General features: G+C 39.5%; 1 protein-coding gene across 1 annotated transcript; it reads left to right on the forward strand.

Annotated features, from left to right (window-relative positions):
- The first annotated feature begins 2,000 nt into the window (after positions 1-2,000).
- LOC102798509 (uncharacterized) lies at positions 2,001-7,396 on the forward strand. Its single transcript, XM_006808870.3, has 6 exons — positions 2,001-2,107; positions 3,798-4,230; positions 5,694-5,839; positions 6,101-6,269; positions 6,657-6,819; positions 7,062-7,396. The coding sequence occupies exons 2-6, from the start codon at positions 3,925-3,927 to the stop codon at positions 7,367-7,369; spliced, it is 1,092 nt and encodes a 363-aa protein (XP_006808933.3). The 5' UTR covers positions 2,001-2,107; positions 3,798-3,924; the 3' UTR covers positions 7,370-7,396.
- The last annotated feature ends 5,293 nt before the right edge of the window (positions 7,397-12,689 follow it).

Genomic DNA, 12,689 nt, shown 5'->3' on the forward strand with positions numbered 1-12,689 from the left:
CCGAAGCCTCATCAGAAATTGCACAGTAGAAATTAGTTACATAATTGCTACAATAAATCTTGCTAGTTACAATAAATCAAGCAGCGTCTGCGTAGATACTATGAAATCGTAGACTGTATATAAAAATGGACACCTTTTTTTTGAACCCTCAAAATAAATGTTTTGCCATCACCATCTTGGTGTGTGTTGAAATCAGATGTGGTTATTTAGGGGCCGATCTAACTGAAGCATTACATCCTAGTAACCTAATGTTGTTGATCACATGATAAAGCTTAGTCCCCGTTGTCCTTTTTTGACTTTAAAACAGACTTTGATTGACAAAATCATGTTGTATTTGAAAAGAAACGACCATATGGGGAAAGTGTACTGAGACCAAAGGGAGCTAAAGCCTTGTCTTATCCGGTCATTAAGTCTGACGTCACTAGCCGTGTCTGGGCCTAAACTCCGCTGCAGGTCCATATATCAAACGATCACTATGGCATTACTGAGAGTTGAAAAACTGTCTAAAGTCTTTCATCTTTAATAAAATGATCAGCGTTCTGCTCTACCAGGTGTAACAATTGAGTTTAACATCCAGGCATCCATGAAAATGGAATTTATGACATTTAACGGAGTTAGAAGTTAGCAGGAAGTTAGCTCGCTAGCTTCTATCTAAATACAATATAGCATGTCCTGACTGCGGGGTTTTGGAAACAAATTAAAACGTACAGCTCTGTTATTACTTCCAACATAAATGAAGACAGAAAACTAAACAGCAGTGACGTTTGTAGGGTTACTGAAGTTTGGCTAGCTGGTATATAATGATGTGCTACGTGACCGCTAGCGACACAGCTATGTTAGCATACTATAAACAAGCTAACTTTTTTCCACTCGATAAAAGTTAACGTGAGTGTTCTCGGTGGTCAGGAACAAATGTAATCGCATGGCAGGATGCTGTAAAAGGACCAAACTTCAACCAGGAGAACAATTGAGATAATCCATCCACAATACGAGGTTAGTCATTCATATACTGCTGCATGGGCTGGGCTGTAGCTACATCCTAAGGTTTTATTTAAAGTTTAAATAAATGATTAGCGGTAACAAAAGCTGAGGGAGGTCAACAGTGATCACTGACTGTTTTAGGAGCTTTTTGAGATTAAATAGAAGAAAATACAAAGCATTAAACATGTTAACAACACAAAAGCCATATTAAACGCAGACTACTTTAGGCCCAGAAGTAGGATTCGCCACGTCATCGCTTAACGACCGGATAGACGTTTTTACAATCTTAACTATTTTTATATCCACAGGAGTTGGCCCCCTGTTGGTCATGAAAAAGAATGGCAGTTTAAGGAGCTTCCGCAAAGGCTTGTCTTTTCAGAACTGTAAGCTGCATCTGTCTTGCAAGGCCCAGGAAATGAACCTTGTAGACCTCCAGAGTATTCCTCTGTGATTTATAAGCCTTAAGTAAATTAACATGCTGTACTTCTCCTCTCTAATTTATCTAGTATAAGAATGAATGACTGCAACAATTTCTAGAAGTTCTTATCAGTTGTTATTGATGTTAATAGGGGCTAAATTGCTAAATTTGCAAGTAGTCACTGGCATTGCTAGCTAAAGAAGCTGGAGAAACAGCTGACTCTTTGTATTAAGGTAATAATTAATTAATAAATAGCCCAAGTGAATTTTGGTAGCTAAATCTGTACTTATCCTTACTTGTGTGCTTCTTTACTTACTTAATAAAGTAACACACAAAAATATACACAGAGACACACATGCGATATTCTCAAATTGTTAAAAGTCTTTATATAATATTTAAGTCGGTAAAAGGGACAGATGGAGCGATGCCTAGGAAACCAGAGGGAGGGTGGACAGAGAGAGAAACACCATGACAAACATCAGACGAGTTCAGTGAGAGAGAGAAAGCGTTTGGCAATTGGAGAGGATTAGAGGATTATTAACGCAGCTGACTGCACTGGAAGGCTCCATCAGCATCATCGTCCTGTCTGTGGTTCTCTCGCTCCTTCCTTCCTCTGCCTGTTGTCTCAGCATCATCCATTAAAGCCGAGGGCATGTAGAAGTTGAGGAGCTAGCATGGATATATTTTGGTTCTTCAGCAGCAGAAGGGGTGAGTCAGGTATCCATCGTCAAAATAACTGATAAAAAATATCCCAATTGTTAAACTTTAACTTTATTGATCCTCTTTGTTCGCTGTCTTTATTTTCTTATTTTTTTACCATGAAAAATGTTTTATCTTGGAGATTGTTTTTTCCAAAATAAGCATTAGAAAACTACATGCTAACAAATAAAATAAAAATTGATACAGTAAAAAAATAGCAGTTTCATCAGACTGGCTGAATTCATTCATGATCTGATTATGCAGCTATATCTGGATGAGGCATGGAGAGACGAGATAAAGACGCATCCCTGTAGTCCTACAGCCTGTTAGGTAAAACTGTCCTTTGGAGATTTAAAGAAAAAAATGAAGAAAGTCATGTTTATCATGTCGTAGCTTTTCAGAACTTTTATGCTCATTGTTTTATTTTCTAAGAATACAAATTCAACTGTCATAAACTGTGGCTTCATTTGCAGGAGGCAGAATTGATATAATAAACTGTACAGTATACTGATGAGTACAGTGGAACAATTAACAGCTAATGATCCAAACATTTCTGTCAGGACAAGTAGGAACCCAAACAAACAAACAAAAAACCAGATAAAACTCGTTGTAAGTTTTTGTGTGCAACTTTACATTTGCTTCTCTTTTTTAAATTCACTCTGTTACGGTTCTCTTTTTTCTCGCCTCTATTCTTAAAGGTGCTTTATAAATATAGCTTACTACTTCCACAAAAGCCATAATTTCTTTGGTACTGTTTGCATGTGCGTTATTCTATCTTTAATAAAACCTGCGGATAGGGGTGTGGAGCGGGGTCATGTTAACAATACACGAAAATTCGTCTTTCATCAACCAAGGTCATGAAAGTGAACTCAGTGATTTATTGGCTGGAAAATTGGCAAAAAGCCTTAGAAACTATGATTCTTTCAAGTTTGGTGTGAATTATCAACATATAATATGTTATCGATATATAGTAAGTACTGTATAAAAATTTGAACTATCATGTCACATTTGACCTTTAAACTCCCCTTCAAGGTCAACAGACTGATCCTAATGCCAAAGCGATAATAATGATAATATAGGGCTTTTAAAACGATGCTTCCTACTGCCACTATATGAATTGACCACATACAGGCATATAGGGATACACAGGGATTCTCAATATCACATTATGGTTTGCGTCCATAACCTCTGACCTCACTTTGACATGTCACATCTGCCTTTTTTCCAAGTTGACCCCAAAATGTGTCACATGTTTAAAGAAAGCATTATCAGGAGAAATGAGCTGCCTAGTTAGTTACTAATATACTAACTAGCACACTCAAGTTATTCATGTCCAGTTATTTACAAATCAGCACATATTATCTATTGATCCTACATAATGCTTATATATAAAAAACAATACAATTCCCTTAAAAGTAAATGCTGTCCAGACACTGAGCTACCTTGGTGGAGGTTTGTGCTCTCGGAGTGCTTCTCCGTGGCAGCCTGAGCCACTCACAGCATGAATAAGGGAGAGCTGGATCAGGGGGTTTGTTTCACGAAGCTCACAGATATCTGTAAGCTTTATCAGTTAAAGAAAAGGATTTTAAGTTCATTTCTGGATTTAACAGCGAGCCAGTGAAGACTACACTATTATTAATACTGAGTATAGTATTAAATTCTGATATAGAAAATATATTCTGTTTCTTTCTATTGCCAGTTTCTTTGGCTGCTTTGACATGGACTACGAGGTTTGGGAAAAAGAACAGCAGAATTAAACTCCCGCCCTTCAGTGAGCTTTCTGCTTCTTAAAATCTCCTGACCCTCCTTCAGCTGTCCTGGGAAATATGAGTCTTCTTTCCTCGACACATCTCTTCTTCCTTCTTGCCATTTACTCCCTGCAGTCCCTTCTCCCATGTGTTCAGTGCTCAAAGTTGTGTCCACACAAGTGCATTTGTTATGAGCATGCTGACCTGGTGGACTGCCGCGACAGTGGGTTTGAGCACGTTCCCAGGGGCCTCCCACACGGCACGTGGCTGCTGGAGCTAGGAAGAAACAATATGAGTGTGATAGGCACTCAAGCCTTCAAAGGACTGTGGTCCTTGCGGGTGCTGGTGCTCACCAACAGCCAGATAGAGGAAATCCAACCACAGGTAAGAACAAAGTAGTGGAAAAACTATTTATGCATCTGAAAATGTTGCACAATTACAGTTGTACGGATAATACGAAGACATATTTTAGAGATTTAATATGTAACTAAAGCAAATTAGCACAAGCATAGAAAACACTCCAGGGTAACAAGTATGTTAGCTTAACTGGAGATCCCAAATTGGCATTAGGTGTGAATGTGAGTGTGGATGGTCGTCTGTGTCTAAGTGAAAGCTCTGAAACAGGCTGGTGCTGGTCCAGGATGTACCCTGCCTCTTTGCCTGTGACTGACTATCTGTCTGCAGCTCACAGATAGATAGAAAATAAATTGCAACTTTGTATTTGTATAGAAATCGACATATTAAAAAAAATAATACTTTATATTTAAAAAACACATTTACAGAAAATAACAGAAATGAGAAACGAGAAATGAGAGACATGGACTGCAAGCAAATGTGTTTACCACTACATCACTGCCAGTTACTGATATGTCATATAAAAACTGGATCTGTCACAGTCGCGCTGGCAGACCGTGGGGATGTGGGGAAATTAGAACCCAAATGCAGGGCTCTTCGATGGGGTGGCTGTAGCTCAGGAGGTAGAGCAGGTCACCTACTGATCGGAAGGTTGGTGGTTCGATCCTTGGCTCCTCCAGTTTGCATGTCAAGTATCCTTGGGCAAGATACTAACCCCAAGTTGCTCTCCGATGCGTCCATCGGAGTATGTGAATGTAGTTAAATTGCACTAAGTATAGATAAAGTGCTTGTGAGAATGGGTGTGATTGGGTGAATGTGGCATGTTGTATAGAGCGCTTTGAGTGCTCCGAGAGAGTAGAAAAGCGCTATATAAGAATCAGTCCATTTACCATTCGATGCAAAGCAGTGCGTTTATTTACAGTGAAGTAAACTGACACAGTGCATTCCCGACTCCGTGCTGTATCCTCTTCCCAGAGTAGTGCTCAGTGTGTCTCCGCTCCTCAGTGTTCGAGCACCCCGTGCTCACTGCCCTCTCGACTCCACACTCCACCTGGGGAATAAGAAAAAGGCAGCTGTCAGAACACACCACAATTGCGGCAGACTAACCTTCTCTAACTGACAAAGAGACTAACGTGAAGTCACTCAATGATCCAGCGTTGAGAAGCACTCAGCCACACTGCTATGTAGCTCCCCTAACGATCCTTATCAGCTGCAGGTGTGTGTGTTCCTCCTCCTCGGGTGTGGCCAGCCTCCCAACAGGACACACCCACTAGGACTGGTGGTCCAGGAAAACCAGGACATCACACACACGCACACACATACACAATACAAAGGGAAACCAGGGGCACAAGAACCACACAAAATCACGGTACACACAGCAACAAATAAACAAGTTCAAAACTGCTCATGGACCCTGGGTCCTCAGACCCAGGTCCCTGACCATAGGAAAGTTGAAACAGCACAAGTAATTGATACTTTTTGTCTTTGAATAGGCATTTTTCTCATTGTCCTTTCTGGAGAAACTGGATCTCAGTTGGAACAAATTAAAAACTCTCCCTGTGGACTTCTCATCCAGTCTGCCTGCTCTCAAAGAACTGCGACTGCAGCACAACAACTTGCATTATCTATCTGGATACAGGTACATGGCTATCTGTGGGTCATCAGAGTGCCGTGAATCTCCATCTCAGTTTTCCATCAGCTTCCATATTTCTGTTTATCGTCTGGCTTAACAGGAATATGTTTAAAGTGATCCAAAAGACCAGGAGCTGTCTTACGCATGCCTCTCTTTTACATCCAGCGAATACAGTTACAGACAGCAGCATTCAGCACAGAGCTTCTCTCTGCCTGTCTCTCACAGTATCTTCTCACTGTCTCACGCTCTCGTTGTCTCTGCTGCCAGCCTGGAGTTTCTGGACAACATGGAAAAGCTGGACCTGAGTCATAACAAACTGGTGTCTGTTGGCCCCGGCGTGTTCCGAGGCCTCTCCCGGCTCAGACAACTCTATCTACACAACAACAAACTGACTGTGGTGCAGCATGGGAGCCTGGACATGCTGCCTGGACTGGAGGTGAACAGACTTTTATTTAAATGGGTAAATAAAGAGGTACCTCAAAGTTTTTTTTTGATTGCGGACTGTTGTAGCTTTAGCCTCTAAAAAGGATAATAATGTAAATGAATCTTATTTCAGGTCTTAATTCATCTGTACGTAAGACAGCTAGTGTTTTGGTACACTGAATAATGATTAGTTTGAAATTCATCATTAGTTATAAAGTATAAAGTACTATGATATGGCTACCTATTAATGCACACTTTAATATGCTGCTTTGGAAGAATTGTCTAATTATTGTAAGAAGAAGTGGCTCAAAAACAGATCCCTGTGGCACACCATTTTTGATGACTTCACTTTTCTGTATGTCTGCCTTTCTAATTAGTACCTGTTTGTCTGTCTTCCTAGGTACTCCAGCTGAGCAACAACAACATCTCTCAGATAGATACTGGTGCCCTGGCACCTCTGTACAGCCTGGCTGTTCTTGATCTGGAGGGAAACAACCTGCATAACCTCAAATTTAAGACCTTCATCAGCCTTCATACAACAGCAACACACATACAGCTGTCAGGTCTGCAGAAATACTTTAATTTTATTTCATTCATTTTTCTCCATGTCAGAAACTGACGGAACAGACTGAAATATGTTTAAAACATTTGGACTGATTATCATGCAATATAAAATAGATGATGTTGATCAACACCCCCTCTTCTACAATCAAGTTCTGACTCAACACTCTGACACACAATTTTAAGGTTTGCATTCTTTGTTTAATTGAACTCTGTATACCTGCCTTCCTTCTTTCCCTGCCAGGGAACCCTTGGAGCTGTGACTGTGAGCTGCATCGTGTTTTCAGTAAGATCCTACACGTCCGGCACCTCCACATTGACGACTACCACAACGTGACATGCCAGGACCCTCCGCAGCTGTTGGGGGCTTCATTGGCCTGGGTAGACAGCCAACTCTGCGTGGCTGAGACCGCTACTGTACTTGTCATCACTGTCACTGTGTTTGTCACTGTGGTGGCTGCTGTGGTGATGGCGGAAAGGAACAGGAAGAGGAACCGAGGGAAGAACTGGGACACCGAGTCGCAGACGCAAACTCAGAGCCCTCCATCCTGAGGCAAAATTAGTGAGAGGATAAGCAGATGTTTCTGGCTCCTCTAGTTACAAAAATGCTTTTAGCACACACTTCCTGACTGCTGCCACAAATGGATAGTACTTGATTTCTTTTTCCTTGCAAAAAAGTGAAAAACAGAGTTGGAATTAAAACTGAAGAAGAGCTGGAGTATCTGTTCAAATTTAATATTGCAGCTGTGATCTGCTGCTACCAGTGAACTGCTGTAAAAATGTGGTTCTTTCGATGAATTTTTAAGAACGACCATTGTCAGCAATGGGATTTTTCACAATAAAAGCCATACTTTGGTAAAGGCCAAAGGCCATTACATATAATGTGGAGTTCAAAGAGTAAAAAAATGTCTGACTTGTGTTAACAGTTGCCGAGGTTTCATTCACCTGTAGTCTCTTGAAGTCACCAAATGTCAGATTGACTGTCTACGGTCTCTTGTCACCACATCACTGTGAATCGCTCCCTGTGTGGATACAGCTGAATGTTCACACATAATCTGACTTCTGTTGTGCTTTCTTTCTTTCCTTTCACTGAACTTGTTTCCACCTATTATATAATACCTACGAGCTTTTCCTTAATCACACGGGATCACCGCAGCAGGCAGCTGTCGTAGACGTTTAATTTAGCAGGTTTTTACACCCTTTCTTATGCAACACCCAAGGGAAGTCTGTTCACTCACAAAACACATCTTTGCATGTGTGTAACTCATAATGTAAAATAGAAAATTGCAAATAAATTATTTAATATTTAATAGAAGGTTTCTTGAATATACTCTTTGTTCTTTGTAGTTTATCACCATAGAAGGCCTAGGAATGTCTGAACCTATTGATTGACAGTCAGACCGAGAGTCAGCAATAGAGACAGAGGGGGTCATGAGGACCATATGTGTCTGTACTCCACAGGGGATTAGTGCAGGACTGATGGAGGGAAAGAGAACAGAGAAGGGCAAAGTCCCACAGAGGTCAAAGATGTCAAGATGATTACTGCTGATCTGGAATACAGTTATTAACTGTGAGTGTGAGTGTGAGTGTGTGTGTGTGTGTGTGTGTGTTGGAGGTATTAAACAGGCAGAGAAAGAGAGCCGTCTGGCCTCCAGCAGTAGACTGCCCTCCTTTCATCCATCTCTTCTTTAATTGTTGTGTTTTTCTGTCCTTTTGAAAAATCTTTTAGTAATGAAACTCTTAGGACCAGTGTTGGGAACTTTGTCACAGTTTAATTGTTTCCAGCAAACAGGGTTGAAACCCAAACCTCACCTCTGATTAAAGCTCATCGTGGTACTGTGCCAAAAACAGAATGGTGGACAGATGGATGTCAGTCTTATTTCCGAGCAGAGTAGAGGTTTGGTTTGACTGCGTCTTACAACTCGAGAAATACAAATCAGATTATTGCAAAGAAGGATTAAAGTGTTCACCTTTGTTTTTTCTCAAACAACAACAACTAATATGCGTAGAACTGATTATGATCAGACGTCAGTCTGCTCCATGTACACAGACTAGTATTACTGGAGCCTGTTTTAGGGAAAAAAAATGACACTGTGAAGCTATTAATGATTTGATATTTCTAAATTCTGCATCATGTGATTATGCTCGCTCTGTCTGAGATGTCAGCATCATAAACTCAGGAATGCTGCTGCTCTTATGTACGGTTAGGTAGTTTAACAAGATAAGAAGTGGGCCGAACACTGTTTGAAACATCAGATATCTGCTCGTTCTTTCTATTGAGAAACGTTAAAATGTTTTACATTTTGTTTATTCTCATTACCAAATAGATAATAGAAAACAGTTACTGAAAACAAATTCTCAGTGATATTGAAAATATATGTCAAACTGACACTGTGATAATGTCCCTAGTGTCATTTCATCTTTAATTTTAGTAATATTTTTCAATATGTTTGCTACGGTACAGCTTTAATTTCAAAATAAGAAATTTGGGTTTAATAAGCAGCTAGCCCCACAGTTTGGTCTACTGATCCAGCACTGAGCTTATCGTTAGCCTCTGTGACTGTACTGCTCTCTACAAATATTCAGTGGACTTAGACTGATAATAATGGATAATAGTTATTAATAATATTGAGCAAGCTAAAGTGGAACCAGACCAGTTTGGAGTTAGCAGAACATGAATTTCTACATGCTAACTGCTCGCACTTCAAAACAAACGAATGTTTAGCTGCTAAGTGGGCGACAGCAATTTAGTTTTTCTGAATTATTCTTAACTGAACCGAGCCCAGGCATGTTTACTCTGTTTATTCTTTGAAACACTCAGATCATGACAAATGCACTGCAGTATTTTCCAAATTCCAAAGAAAAGAACAGCTTTTTCACCCTTCTTCTTCTTCTTCTTCTTTTTTTTAATATAGCGCCAAATCACAACAAAAGTCGCCTCAAGGCGCTTCATATGGTCTTATTGAATAAAACACGATGTTCACAAAGAAATAATTTTTCTGAATTTGAATTCTTTTGAATAAGTAATGGAAGCTCTGTAGGAGCTGTCTAATGTCTGATATATGGTGCTTTGTTTAGCTGTGTGGAGGGTTTTCAACAGTGCAGTGAATGGGGCGCTATTTATAAAGTTTAGTTTCTCTTTATACAGCCATGGTTATAGACCAAACTGTCTGCTTACATACACATTATTCCAAATATCACCCCACCATCTAACCCCTGATAACAATTAAAAACACTGGTGACTGCCCGTGCTACCCCACAGCCTCCTTGTAGATGGACTCGTGTTGTTTTTCCTGCGCATCACTGCCACCGCTGATCAAGTCAAACTCCAAGAGTGTTATGTTAAAAATTTAATAAATAAAGAGTGAATATGCAGTTATTAGCCCATTCGCTGTAGACCTGTAAAATCTAGAGCAATGACCTGATGAACCGACGTCATACAGTCAACCTCTCTTTGACTTTTAGGTAACAGGTTTTAAAGCTGGAACAATAGGGATTAGAGTGAGATTCACTCCACATCTGTCTGACAGAAAGGACGTGGCAGAGTGAATTTTGGGAGCTAATGATGATGTTTTATCTGCTGGATGACAGCTGCATTTAAAATGACATTCTAGGTGAATAGGATGTTCCTAATGTTCACTTCAATTCAATTTTATTTATACAGCACAAAAATCACAAGAAAAGTGTCTCAAGGTGCTTTATATTGTAAGGTAGACCCTACAATAATACATAGAATATTGTAGGGTCTGCCTACATTATTGGACTGAATGAAACAAAATCAATACTTCAATTAATACAACTCTCTGTGGGAGGGAGTGGAATAGGCATTGCTGTACACATAGAGTTGCAGCAGTCCAGCAAAGGCGTGATAGCTGTTTCCAGGTCCCTAAAATGTTGTGTTTGGTGTGATTTTGTTCAATTTCTGCTTCCATTGTATTTTTTATGGAAACACAATGAATACACTTTGTGCTGTGTGTAACAGTTCATATGATATATGAAGCTTAGTTATTTCCAGCTGTGCTCCACCCTCCTAGAAGCACATGTAAGTGTATGGGTAGATTCATTCAGTTAGGTGATACTAGCAGAATTCATCTTGTGGGTTTTTAATGTAAACTATGTTGTTGAGGATAATAGACTAATATGTATTAAAGAAAGTGACTCAATGTCAGTGTAGGAAGCCTAGGTGCAGACGAGCCTCGTACAGACACGAACCCAAAATCAATCGTCTTCTCTGGCATGCTGCTGGCAAGTGAGGGTGTGTCCATGATGGGAGTGAAGTATAGCTCATGCCCTTCTGGGTAGCAACAAGCTGACCGGCTCTGCAGCCCGGAGCATCACTCTGTCTCTGTTAGCCATCGCTCTGCGGCTCTGCTGGATCCTCCTGGATTAATCGTGGCAATCGTGTCTGCATTTATTTTAGTGTAATTTTCTGGAGCTTGATAGCTTTTCTTCTTTAAGAAACATTTTAATATTTAAGATTCACTTTGTTCCTTCATCCCCAAATGTGCCAATAAAATCAATCATGTTCATTTTGACTCATTAAAACATTTGAAAACTATTTGTGCTGATTTTTGTTTTATGTGTTAAACGTACCGTCTATTGTAGCCCTTGATGTAGTGGCATGGTTTGCCCAGCAGATGGAGACACTGATATAGCGCAGATGCATCCTATGCATGGCTGTATGACGTTATTCTTTAATTAAAAGACCAGCAGGCCTGGGTGTGTTGCTCTCAGGAACACTAGCACTCTCTGATTAAGGTAAAAATATTTATAATTTATTAATGTACAGCTTGTTTCATTTCCCATCGGTCACAGCTGATAGATGAACACAGCACTGAAGTTGTTCCTGAGTTGTTCCTACAATAAGGCTGAAAAAATAAACAGTTTAGAAGCATTTAATAAGCTGTAGAAAAACACATATATGATCATGATCTGCTCAAACCCCTTCAAACTTACTGTAATTACATAACTTGTGTTTTATTGAAACCCAAATGTAGTTTTATACTTTTTTATTTCAGTGTTTAATCTGATTAAATCTCTTGCACCCTCTGATAATGCATTCCACATTTTGATCTTGTAACTCTGGTTTAAATAATAAAACTGTTTCTTGAGTATCTTATCATTCGGGCTAATTAACATTTTTCTGTAGTATCTCACTATTTTAAATACATTTTCTCATCATGACCTGGTTAGCGTCATGTTATACACAAAAGCAAGATGTCTCTGCGGGACAAGTTCTAAGAGGTTAAAACCCAGTAAGGGTGCAAACCTTTCATAAAACAACAGGTTTCCATGTTTAACATCTTTCTTTAATTGTGACTGAGTCTGATGTGTCTGCTGTGTTACACCTGTGGACTGAAGCAAAAACCTATTTTAATCAGGTTTATTTAAACGACTGAACTATTATGAATCTATAAACACTCCCTCAAAACTCTAAATGTAGTAATTGAAGGGTAACGTGTTCATAAAAAGAGTGTTGAACTGTGATAAGTTTTGTAATGTTACACATCTGCTACTCTTCTGACAGATAAAACACAGTAATAATGATTTTATTACAAAGCACTTTGGTGGCCAGTAAGAGTAAAAATAGCACAAAGTGAATACCATCCCAGTGTCGTACTTAAACTACAATCATATTTAAACTGGAAAAGCACCTCAGAGTGTAAATTCTTAAAGGACATTTTAATGTATTATGTTAATATAAATCTTTACCAACAGCCACCTCCTGCATCTACAGGCAGCGTGTTTGAGTTCAGTCTTTCTCACACAGTCTAAAAATGTGAGCAATTATCAGGTGAAAGAGGCAGATCCCAGTTTTAATGGCAAATATACTTTAACAAAGTTAGATTTGATTTCACTTTCAGATAGAGAC

Source organism: Neolamprologus brichardi, unplaced genomic scaffold (genome assembly GCF_056152115.1).
Source record: "Neolamprologus brichardi isolate AB-2024 unplaced genomic scaffold, ASM5615211v1 NODE_ptg000031l+_length_7269946_cov_1, whole genome shotgun sequence".
NCBI classification, from domain to species: Eukaryota; Metazoa; Chordata; class Actinopteri; order Cichliformes; family Cichlidae; genus Neolamprologus; species Neolamprologus brichardi.

What these genes read in the sequence shown, in the direction of transcription:
- LOC102798509 (XM_006808870.3), top strand. Translation starts at nt 3,925, where the DNA reads ATGAGTCTTCTTTCCTCGACACATCTCTTCTTCCTTCTTGCCATTTAC. An exon ending in TAGAGGAAATCCAACCACAG is followed by an intron (nt 4,231 to 5,693) that starts GTAAGAACAAAG and finishes GTCTTTGAATAG; the next exon opens with GCATTTTTCTCATTGTCCTT. An exon ending in ACATGCTGCCTGGACTGGAG is followed by an intron (nt 6,270 to 6,656) that starts GTGAACAGACTT and finishes CTGTCTTCCTAG; the next exon opens with GTACTCCAGCTGAGCAACAA.